An 11,786-nucleotide genomic window follows, 5' to 3' on the forward strand; every position below is an offset into this window, starting at 1 on the left:
CAATAATGTACAGTATGTGGAAAATAATGTGTTTTTTAACTTTAAACCGCATAAACACATTTCATTACACCAAATACACAAAATAATGTTCTTTTTAGCAACATCATATAACCCCTTTAAATGTATATTCTGAGAAAAGTACAATGTTTTCTGGCCTTAGATGCATTTAAACCTGTTGTAGAGGACTCCAACACAATATTAGGACGCTCTAAAATACCATATAACCTGCTCTTTAAGTAACCCATCGTTTTATGTTGAACTTGTTTTAACTTGACAGCCGCGCTTTTTGAACGCCATGACGGCATGCAGGAGCCGCAAGACGCGAGGCCAACGCGCCTGCCAAGCGCGTGTTTACATAGAAAAAGTAGCGCAGTGGAAAACCGCGCTCTGTATGAACGGTCTGTTTATAGGCTATTAAATACGGTTGTCAGTCCCACACACAGACTGTGTGCGCATAGCCAGAGTAAAAGTTATCTTTTTAAAAAATGGTATTTTAATTTAAATAATCAAAATCTGCTAATTGTTTTCCATGGCAGTGACAGCGGGGCATGCAGGAGCCGCTGCAGAAATCGCAAGACGCGAGGCCAACGCGCCTGCCAAGCGCGTGTTTACATAGAAAAAGTAGCGCAGTGGAAAACCGCGCTCTGTATGAACGGTCTGTTTATAGGCTATTAAATACGGTTGTCAGTCCCACACACAGACTGTGTGCGCATAGCCAGAGTAAAAGTTATCTTTTTAAAAAATGGTATTTTAATTTAAATAATCAAAATCTGCTAATTGTTTTCCATGGCAGTGACAGCGGGTGAGTGCAGTGCAGTGGGTGAGCAGCAGAGAGGGCGGGAAAAGAGAGTTAATGTCGTCATATGTTGAATCATCTGATAAAAAGCCCCAGGGAGAGTGATGGACAGCTCATGATGTATGAGCCTTAAATTATGCAAAATACACGTGTGATGACTGCAGACGATTTAGATCAGCTCTAGGTGGGAAATAGGCAGAAAGCTGAATTTGATTTTATATGAAAGAAATAAATGTATTTTATAAAAGTACTACAAAACCGTGGCATTTACTGTCAGATTACTTATAGATTGTAATGTATAGCTGTCACATTGCACCACTCTGGTGCTTTGTGCTCCCTGTCGCTAACATAGCTTCAATCCTTTATAAATATGCCATCAAATAGTTCAAGTTAAGTGCTATTACTCCATATCTTGGTAAAAAGGACTGACAGTAACAAGAGCTGATCAAATCTCTTAGTACAGATGGAGTTTTGAGGCAGTGAGTGGATGTTTAAGGCCTGTTTCACATTGATAGCACAATGTGAGCCTGCTGTTGCAATTTCAAGCCACTTGTTCACATATGTGCTGCTTGTGTGTGTGTTGTGAATCAGAGGAAAATTTAGTCATGTGATTATTGTCAAGTGTTGTTCTACAGGTATGCACCTGTTCATTTAAAGCTACTTATATGTGTATATCGTGTGTATATGAGAGTATGTGTTTTGAATTAAAAAATATGAAGAAATAAGTATTTAATAATAATTAATTTATGCATTTAGCAGACACTTTTATACAAAGCGACTTACAGTGCATTCAGGCTATACATTTTTTACCAGTATGTGTGTTGCCTAGGAATTAAACCCACGACCTTTTGCACTGCTAACGCAATGCTCTACCACTGAGCCACAGGAACACTATTATTAATAATAATAATTAATAATTAATTTTTAATAATAATAATAATTAATAATTAATAATAATTTATGTGTGGGTTTGTGTGTTTTCTCTATTAGTTCACCCAAAAATGAAAATGCTGTCATCATTTAGTCTACTCACTCTGATGTGTTTCCAAACCTTTATGACTTTCTTCTGTAAAACACAAAAGACGACATTTTGAAAAAGGTTATTTTTGTCCATACAGTGGATTTTGAATGTTGTTTTGAATCCTATATAATGTGCACAAACATGTTAAAACATCCATCAAAATATCTTCTTTTCTGTCCTGAAAAAGAAAGAGGTTATGAGGAAAGTTGAGGAATGTGTAAACGATTCATTTTAAGTTTCTTACATTTTCTTGAACCTTTACGAACCTTTCCAAACTGGAAATCCCTGCACACTTTCCGTTCTGAACCTTTCCAAACTTTTAAACAAAAAGGAACTTTCTTAAGTTTTGGAACTGAACCTTTCCAAACCGTTCAGAGCTGCACACTTTCCCTTCCTTTCCTTTCCTTTTCTCTTCTCCTCTCTTCTGTCTATCTAGGGCAGGTCGTTGTTTAACCGCTTGATCAGCTGACTGCATGTCTCCTCCCACGAGTTCCAATCTCATTAAAGCATGCAGTTCATCTCTCTCCTCTAACAATCTGCTCTTCACTCTCCTTTCTTTACCTTTTTCGTTCTCCTTCCCTCACTCTCTCTCGTTCTCCATCCTTGCTGTATCCAGCACATTACAGTATCCACAGAGCACTCAATTTTGGGGAGAGGACTTTGAAAATGAGAATGTGCACTCTGGGGAGCCAAGGGGTCGCAGGAAAAGATGCAGGACAGTTTCATTGTGTTAGGTTGCTCTCAGGGGACTTTAATTGTTGCTGATTTATTTTAACGGGGAGCCGAGTACAGAGAAGAGAGTGAGAGACAGACACAGAGAGAAACCCCCCCCCCAACAAAAACAAAGTCTGTTGCCCTGTTTTCATCACAGGAATGAAAGATTTTGTGACAGAACAGTACTAATGACAGGGCTCACTTTGAGGTGTTTCCCTCTCTGTCTTTCTCTATTCAGGTCTATCAGGTTTCTTTCTCTCTTTTAGCTTGGCCAGCAATCTGACAGCTTGTCAAAACAAACAATAATCACAAAAGTACATGATATGTGTGTTTTTATTCTTACTGATATCCTAATTAGCTGCCATTCTAAGAAACCACTGCTTTCTGCTTTTAAACCCATGATTGACAGCAGCTGTGTATTCCAGTCTCACAGATTTTTTTGCATGCTATTTTGGTCTTTATGACAGTACTTCAATCAAACATGTCACCGTCAAAAAGATACGAGAGTTCTGAGCAAGAAGGAAGGCTTGAACTTTGAGTAATGAGACAGCCGTGGACAGATCCTTCACAAATATCAGAAAGCACTCAGGAACTGATTTGTTACCCATTGATCTGATGTTAGATGCTAAAATGTCACAGGTTGCTGTGTGCAGAGGGTGTGCGTCAGGGTACAGTTGAAGAGGCGTCATGATCTCCATAGTGATTTCTGAATTTCATCATAGCTCTGCCCTTACATTGAGTTTGTTCACACTACCATCTGCTGGCCTCAAGTGGTACAGCAACTGCTACCAATTGTGCTCTTTGTGCTGTCCGTGCTGGCTGTGAGATTTTTTGAATAATACAATCTCAGAATCTAAAGCTTTGAATCTAATTGAGATGTTTATGATAGGATTTTGAGTAAGTTTAACCTTCCAAAACTTTTAAGCATACAAGGCACCATTTTTAATTCTGTCTATACAGACGGATTTAAATATAGATAGACACAGACAGATAGACAGATTGATAGATAGACTGATAGATAGATAGATAGATAGACAGATAGTCTTTGCAGTAAGTGTGAATCTAATCTATTCTTGACAGCTGGATTCAATAGCCTCTCCATCAGTCCATTCCGAGTGTTCATGAGACGGGTCACATGACTCAGTTCTGCCCCCTGTATTGCTCTGCTCAAAGTGGACAACACAGATCCTGTAGACCTCCAGCAAAACAATGAGGATGTTCTTGCATGTGAAGAAGATCATCAGCTGGTTCAGAACATTCTCACGTATCATGAGGTACAGACGGTAAATCAGGAATGGTCCATCCTGCAGACCCACCGTTAGCAGAAGGCTCCAGGCTTCACTAGAGCAGCAGGAAACGGTCCAGCCAGCTCGCCCAGGCTTTGCAGCCTCTGACTGACCTTCCTTTTGGAATTTGGAATGGCTGGTTTGGGTAAGAACAAGAGGAAACTGCATCAAGGCCCAGGAGAACAAACTTAGCCCAACAATGATCACAGCCTGCTTGGTTTTCACTTGTGGCTCCTTAAACGTGTCAAAGATGTCCAGGATATCAGCTCCAAGGCCCACATAAACCATGAGGAGCTGAGATAGCTGGTCACGTGACATGTCACCCTTCGGCATCAGCCAGCGGCCCAGAACCAAAATGATCAACATGGTCTGCTCCAGAGCCTCCACCCAGTTCTCAGGATCAAGTTGTGCCAACCCCTGTCTCTCACACACACACACACACACACACACACCACAAATAGGCTAATCACCATGGTAACAGCCCAGACAGTGAGAGCACACAGCAAGACTGTGATAATTTGAATGGATGAATCAAAATTGTTGTTAAGATGTTATTGTAATACCAGATTAAAAAGGTTCAAACAGTTTAAAAGAAAAAAATGATTGCTTTGACTTATTGGAGTGCCTCAACAAAAGATCCACTGGAGGATTAACTTAATGAAAGAGGACAACTGAGATGATATGGTTTCAAAAAAGCTTTTCAGAAAAGTCACTGATTAGCTTTTACAGCATATTCTTACAAAACACCCAGCTTTCCACCTACACAAAGTCACAACAAAAAACAATTATCACAGTCATCAATATTAAAAAATATTCTGATTAGTCAGATACAAAGCTGTAAGAAGGATATGGAGGTAAAGTCTAAACCTTTAAAAACCTCAGACAGGATCAGCAGCATTTTATGTAACTACCGGTATATAAAAACACTGGATCTTGGATATAAACTTAAGAAGTTACAAATACTTTGTATCTCCAAAAATACTTTTTACAAATGTTTCTAGCGTTTTTCTTAAGATTGTTCAATAGAAAAAAATTTACTTTAAGAACTAAAATTTGTGGAATTTTTTTTTAATCCATTTATTGGGTTCTTTTTAATATTAAGCATTGCAGCATAGATGTTAATGATGGATACATTTTTCAATAAATTTATTGTTAAGATTTACCAGTGTTTTAAGTAGAATTTGTTGTATTAGACAACTTCATTACTTGGCTATTATACAATCAAATATTAAAGCCTGTCATTTTATTCTTAAGACAAAAATTAAGATGAACTTAAGAAAATATTTGAGAACTTCATTCTTAATGAAAATGTTAAATCTAAGAAATCTCTTTAAAAAACAATTTCTTAAAAAGATTATAATCTGGTCCGATTTTTTTTAGAAAGTTATTGGACATGCTTTAATATTTTTAGAGTCAAATTTTGTAATACAGACTTGAATCTTTCCTGACCTTTTCCTGACCTACAGGTCCTGATAACTGCTGTAGACAATAAGGTGTTATCCACCTTATTTTTCAACGCAAAAGTAAGCCGTTTTATGTGAATGTGTGAGACTTCCAGTTCATTAGCCGCTGTAGGGAAATAACAAGAAGAATAACAAAGTGCAGTAAACGATTAAACTGTTTGCACTACAAACCAGTGTGTTCATACTAGTTAAAATAATACATTAAAATAATATCGTAAGACACACCAATTTGCAATATCCAGTAGCAAAACGAGCTGTTTTCAGCAGACACATGAAATTTACAAATGAAAAAAAAAAAAACTGTGATTATAAGTGTTTGTGCTTTTGTACAAGGCCCACAGGTCAAAGGTGAAACTGAACTCTTTACCACTCCTAATCTATTAATCTTCTGCATTAGATTTTTTTTCAGAATTGCAGACACTTTACAGAAAACTGCTTTCTACGAATTAATCAAGTTCCATCTGAGCATTTTATGTTTATTGTTTTCCCAGAAATATGAGTACTAAAACACCAAACACAGCAAAGATTCAAAGCTGAACTTATTTTTTCTGGTCAAGTCAGAGTTTTATTGTTAACGATTGTTTTCCACCCACCATTGTTAGAGGGATCTGGGAGAAGAATTGCGGGTCAGAGTTTGTGCTCGAGTTGATGAGCAGATTGGACTGTAGGAGGTTCAGTTCCAGGAACCAGACCGAGGGAATCACAGTGCTCAGATATAGAAACACCATAGGTGAGAACCTGCAGAAGAGTGGATCATCACATGGATGGATGGATGAGCACGCCTATTCTTTACTTTTGACTTAGTAAAGTCACCAAACAGTTGTATGTGTGTCAGATTCTTCTGATTGGGTGGTAAAGCTGGGTCACACCACAGAGTCCGGTGCTGCAGGCACACCAGCCCAAAGCAGACTGCAAATTACTCCCATTAGCTATGCAAATCCCCACTGACACAGGCAAGCCTCTCTAAAGAGCACAGAGACTTCAAAGTGTAGTGTGCAGGAGAGAGATAGTATGCATAGAAAAGTAGTACGGCAGAGAAGGAGAGATAGAAAGGTTCAGATGGAGATCATGGTAAAGTGAAGAGGTTGATGAGAAAGACAGAGGTAAGGAGGAGGTTCTCAGCAGGTCCATGTCAGTGGGAGGGTAGAGTCTCATTAATAAATTTCCTAGCACAGCAATCTCAATGTACATACATAAATGAACCAAAAACAGAATCAAGTCTGACTGAATGTAATGATGTGCTGCTCTGTGTGAATGCAAAGGTTGTTTTTTCTGAGTTGAGAGAAGGGGTTATTATTATCACCAGTCCTCGCAAGACAGACTGAAGTGCCGAGCTTGAAGAAACGAGTGTAACTTCCCACATTCTCGTTAGTGTTAATCATTATTAAGGCACCCTGCTTCTGAGCCCTGTGTCTTTTTGTACTAGAACGTTTGGAATAACTCAGTAAAGTTATTTTAAAAAAGGCATAACAGATTCTCTTTTTTCTGAGACTGTCAAGACAGTTGGTAAAACTATTTTTGCCAAACACATCATGTCCTAGTGAAAAGAGTCCTTAATAGGATAGTTCACCAAAAAAGGAAAACTCTGTCATTGTTTACTCACCCACATGTCGTTCCAAATTAACTTAATTTTTTTCTTTCACAAAACATAATATTTCTATGATAAACTATTCATTGTTGGATAAATTATATATATATATATTTTATCTACAAGGCAGATAATGTGGCTGGTTGGGTCAGAGACCTCAAAAATGTGTAATGCCATTATGTCATTATAAATTTGATTGCCTTGCTGTTAATCTTCATGTTTAAACTACATGTTACTCTACTGTTCAAAAGTGTGGGGTCAGTAAACATTTTGTTTGTTATTTGAAAGAAATTCATACTTTTACTCAGCAAAGATTCAGTGAATTTGTTAAAAGTGACAGTAAAGAAATGTATAATTTTACAAAAGATGTCTACTTAAAAAATGCTGTTCATTTAAACTTACTATTCATTAAAGAATCCTGAAATATAATGTATCATGATTTCCACAAAAGTAAGCAGTTTTCAACATTGATAATGATTATGTTTCTTGAGCATCAAATAAGCATATTAGAATGATTTCTGAAAATGCAGCTTTGCCATCACAGTAATAAATTACATTTTAAAACATATTAAAATAGAAAACAGCTATTTTGTTTTAATTGTAATAATATTTCACAATAGTACTGTTTTTATTTTATTTTTAATCAAATTATTGCAGCCTTGGTGAGCATAAAAGGCGCGTGTGTATTTGATAGTGATGGCCATCTCCACCCCCAGCAGCGTCACACCCATCAGCAGCAGCCAATAGGAGGGCTCGCCAGTCACCTCCACTACACGCCACACTGTCAGGACGCCATGCACCGCAAACAGGAAGCGACTCAGAAGAGCCAATAAGATGTTCAGAACCCGGCACATTGTTCAATCAACGCAGTCCGAATCAGACAGACAGAACTGAAGGGCAAAGAAAAAGCTTTTTTAATATGATGCATTTGTTCTCGTATATAAATGGAATACTTAAAATACTAAACATGCATGTGCACCTAAATACATACCTTAAAGGAACAGTTTGAATTATTTATTCATTGATTAGTTAATCATTGGATAAAGTTCATAAAATGGTGCTGTCTTATTTAATAAATCAATAAATAAAATACATATCTGATAGTCTCCTATGAAATATTAAAATTTGATAAACAAATGCTTAATATTATACAAGTACTCTACCACTAAGACAGCTTACTTAAGATTTCCTTAAATCTCAATGCAACAGTATAAAATTATACCAGACTTACTTTCAGTGGGTTCAGCCAAAGGATCCAGATTCAAATACTCAAGTGACTGTTATAAAATATATTCCACTTGTTTTCACAGATTACCTAAACAAAAGCTTCTACCATATCCACAAACCTCTGTCTACCCCTGAGTTGGAGACAGTCCTTTTTAACTGCAAACACAACTTATCCCCCCTGAGGTTTCAGGGACTGCTTCTGGATATGGGTGTGTGTGTGTGTGTGTGTGTGTGTGTGTGTGTGTGTGTGTCTTGTATAGATAAAAAGCAGTCTTTTGGGAAAGAGAAGGATGGAGTGTGTGTGTGCCTGAACATGTGTGTTTGTGGGCATTTGAGGTTATTGTGACTGAACATGTCACAGATAACACTTCCTGCTGCTGTATGATCATCCATTATGATGTCATCCTTAAGGGCCCCAAGAACAAAGTTATCTACAATGAGGAGCCAGTCTTTCAGACGGCATTTTCAGACACATTTTACACATACACACCGTGATTCCACCATGCCACAGTAGTACCACCCAACTTGGGCCGTGATAAGACACCTCCACAGAAAAACATAGGGAATGCAACCTTTACAGTGGACATGGGATCATATGCTATTAATAATAGGATTCAGAATCGGTTCTTGTGATTTTTGTAACAGGTTCTCGGACATGACAAAAAAATGAAAACAAATTAATCGACGCTGTCCCAAATCTCAGTTTTGTATTGTTTTGTAGGCTACTGTTTAACTCATACTATGTACTTTTTTAATGGTCACAAAGTAAGTTTCAAACCAAATGTAGTACCTACTGTATCCTATGTGATTTAGGACATAGCAACAGACTTGTTTCATTCATGGATTTATCCACGTTTTGAATGATTCGGTTGAGTAAATGATTCAGTGTCTCTCTCATTAGCACAGTTACTTGTTTTGTCAATTAATGAATCAGAGTTTAACCATTTGTTTACAAATCAGTTGAATGAATGGTTCAAATGACTCACTCATAAACTTCACATTCTGGCGAAATGACATGCAGAAAGATTCACCGAAAAATCCCCACCATTATTGCACAGACTGATTCCATATCAGCACTCTGATGAATAAACACATATTATCATAATGAAATTATATAATTATGAAATGTTACAAATCATATGAAATCTCATCTAAAAATTCCTGATCCCTGTAGCCTACCAAAGTGGGAATAAATGTTGGATGATCGTGTAATGTAAATTGTGACACTGTACCGCTGAATACCACGAAACATACCAGTGTATTCCAATTCCCGTATATTCTTTTTAATGAATCACAAGAATGCAGCAGAACCACTGATCTACACTAGAAAACATTCGAATAGTTCAGTGAGCATAACCGGTAAGCCAATTCTCTGTAGTGAATCGAAAAATGCAGCATAGCCCGATTCCTGGGTGAATGATTCTTATGAGCTGGGTCTTTCTAGTGAATCGGAGCTGTCTCTGAATTAATTTGACTCAAGGTTATTAGTCTACTTTTACATCATGTCCAACTCAAAATGAACCAAAAACTGTGCTGTATGTTTAGCAAGTTGTGCTTGAGGCTCGTGACACAACGCAGAATTGACACTGGCGGAGTGAATGAATGAAATATATAACATGTCTAGAATCCAAAATCAAATGTATTCAGCTGAATTCATACGAAGTAGAATAAATTACATTAACTTTTCAGAGTTCTTCACATTATAATAGTGTCAGTGACATCTATGTGTGACTGTATGTGGTGCCACCTGCAGGAATGATATGTCTAGACAGAACAGACTAACTCCTTCAGCCACACAATAAATCTCGAGCATGGCACACTACATCAGCAGTGAACATTTGTTTAGGGAGGACAGCCTGTCAGGGGAGAATTCAGGTGAAGACAAACTGTGTTTGTGGATGGATTGAGTGGCCATTTATTTTGGTCATTAAGAAATCCATCCCTACTCCTAGGCCCATCAAACTCACTACCCACTGCTATTTACTGACCCTCTCAGAGTGCTTCTGTCATTCTCCTTCTTGAAATCATCAGCATTTTCATGAGGGGAGAGGATGAGAAAATGCCTACTCTTTCAGATCTCTCTCAGGGGAGAGCCAGATATCTGTGAATGATAGACTAGCTTTTGATGAAATGGTCCATCAACACTCAGTTGCCTTTATAGTCTCCTCAGCAGAGGCTGTCTGTGATGTAGGATGCTGTCAGTGTCTTTATATAGGCTATGAGATCAAAACATCAGATGTTAGACTTTTGGATGTATATGAATGTATACACAGAACACCCAAAGAAACACAGCCAACAATGGTTAACAATGACAGAAACAGATTATGCCTTACAATGTAATTTTTCCAGTGCTTAACCCACCCTGATTTGATCAAAAAGTAAGTCAAGACATTTATAATGTTACAAAAGCTTTCTATTTTAGCTAAATGCTGTTCTTTTGAACTTTCTATTCCTCAAAGAATACTGAAAAAAAAAATTTACACAACTGTTTTTGACTGATAATAAAAAAAAATGCTTCTTGAGCTACAAAGCAGCATATTAGAACGATTTCTGAAGGATCATGTGACACTGAAGATTGAAGTAATGATGCTGAAGATTCAGCTTTGCATCACAGGGATAAACGGCATTTTGAAATATATTAAAATAGAAAACAGTTATTTTAAATTTAAAAAATACAGTATTACTGTTTTTTGATGTATTTTGAATCAGACTTATTTTTAAAACATTTTAAAATCTTACCGATTTAAAAACATTTGAATGGTAGTACAATTAAAACACATTTATATATACAGTGACCCCAAAAAACTACTTAGACATTAAAGTGAGACATAAACTGCTCTGCAATTGAAAAAAAATAAAATCTATTAACCATTTAGTCCCAAGATAATTAAATTTTTATGGTTGTATATATATATATTTTTTTTTTTTTAACTATATGGTAAAGTCTCACTATATTTGACACTATATTGAGCTTTTTGGGCCACTGTATTTCAAGGGTTCAGTACAGTTACAGGCATCAAACTCTATAATACCAGCTGATAATGCAATACCAACATTTTGCCACAGGGAAGCAGTCTCTAATCGAAGGAGACAGTTTGGGGAACACAGCATTGCTTGTACTATTTGAATTGCCATGAACAAAGGATTGGACCTTCTTTCAATAATTGAACTGATTTTCCTCTCTTGATCCTCTAATGGGCTGGATTGATGCCAGCAGTCTGAATGGAGCAGATGCCAGCTGGAATTCATCCACCCACTTGATATAGTGATCAGCACTAATGAGGAAGACGAGGATCATTTTAAATATTACGTGGGGCCACTGGTATTTTGCTGATAATCTGATTCTACATTCAAAGAAAAAAGGTCAACAAATAAAATGTAAATTGGGTACTTCAGATGGATTCATGTGATCCTATCTGCTTGTATAATGAAATTTAATGATCACTTCCAGGAGCCTTCCTTTATTGAAAACTGTCCATTATGTTCTTCTATTCTCCTCTACCCACAACAAGCAAACAGAGTTGTGACAGTAATACAGACAAAACGATGCCTGTCTACACAGCACTGAGTGTATTTAATTAACATAATAAATCACGTTTTTTTTCTGATTCTCTACCCTGTTGTCAGATGGCTCTGTAAATGAGGAACAGATGTGAGGAACAAAAAGAACTAAGTTAATTCTTGGGAACAG

General features: G+C 37.1%; 1 protein-coding gene across 1 annotated transcript; it reads right to left on the reverse strand.

Annotated features, from left to right (window-relative positions):
• Positions 1-3,598: 3,598 nt before the first annotated feature.
• On the reverse strand, positions 3,599-7,722 carry LOC107745826 (transmembrane protein 26-like). Its single transcript, XM_016559829.1, has 3 exons — positions 7,537-7,722; positions 5,874-6,062; positions 3,599-4,234 (listed from the first exon to the last, which is right to left on the reverse strand). Exons 1-3 carry the CDS (start codon positions 7,720-7,722, stop codon positions 3,599-3,601), a joined length of 1,011 nt encoding a protein of 336 aa, XP_016415315.1.
• Positions 7,723-11,786: the final 4,064 nt, after the last annotated feature.

This window comes from Sinocyclocheilus rhinocerous, unplaced genomic scaffold (assembly GCF_001515625.1).
Source record: "Sinocyclocheilus rhinocerous isolate Xijiao unplaced genomic scaffold, SAMN03320098_v1.1 scaffold558, whole genome shotgun sequence".
NCBI classification, from domain to species: Eukaryota; Metazoa; Chordata; class Actinopteri; order Cypriniformes; family Cyprinidae; genus Sinocyclocheilus; species Sinocyclocheilus rhinocerous.

Bases quoted from the DNA above. Each gene is read 5' to 3' on its own strand.
- LOC107745826 (XM_016559829.1), bottom strand. From the start codon at position 7,722: ATGTGCCGGGTTCTGAACATCTTATTGGCTCTTCTGAGTCGCTTCCTG. The intron at 6,063-7,536 runs GCTCACCAAGGC...AGTAAAGAATAG, and splicing joins AATACACACGCGCCTTTTAT to GCGTGCTCATCCATCCATCC. The intron at 4,235-5,873 runs GTGGGTGGAAAA...TGTGAGAGACAG, and splicing joins CCCAGATCCCTCTAACAATG to GGGTTGGCACAACTTGATCC.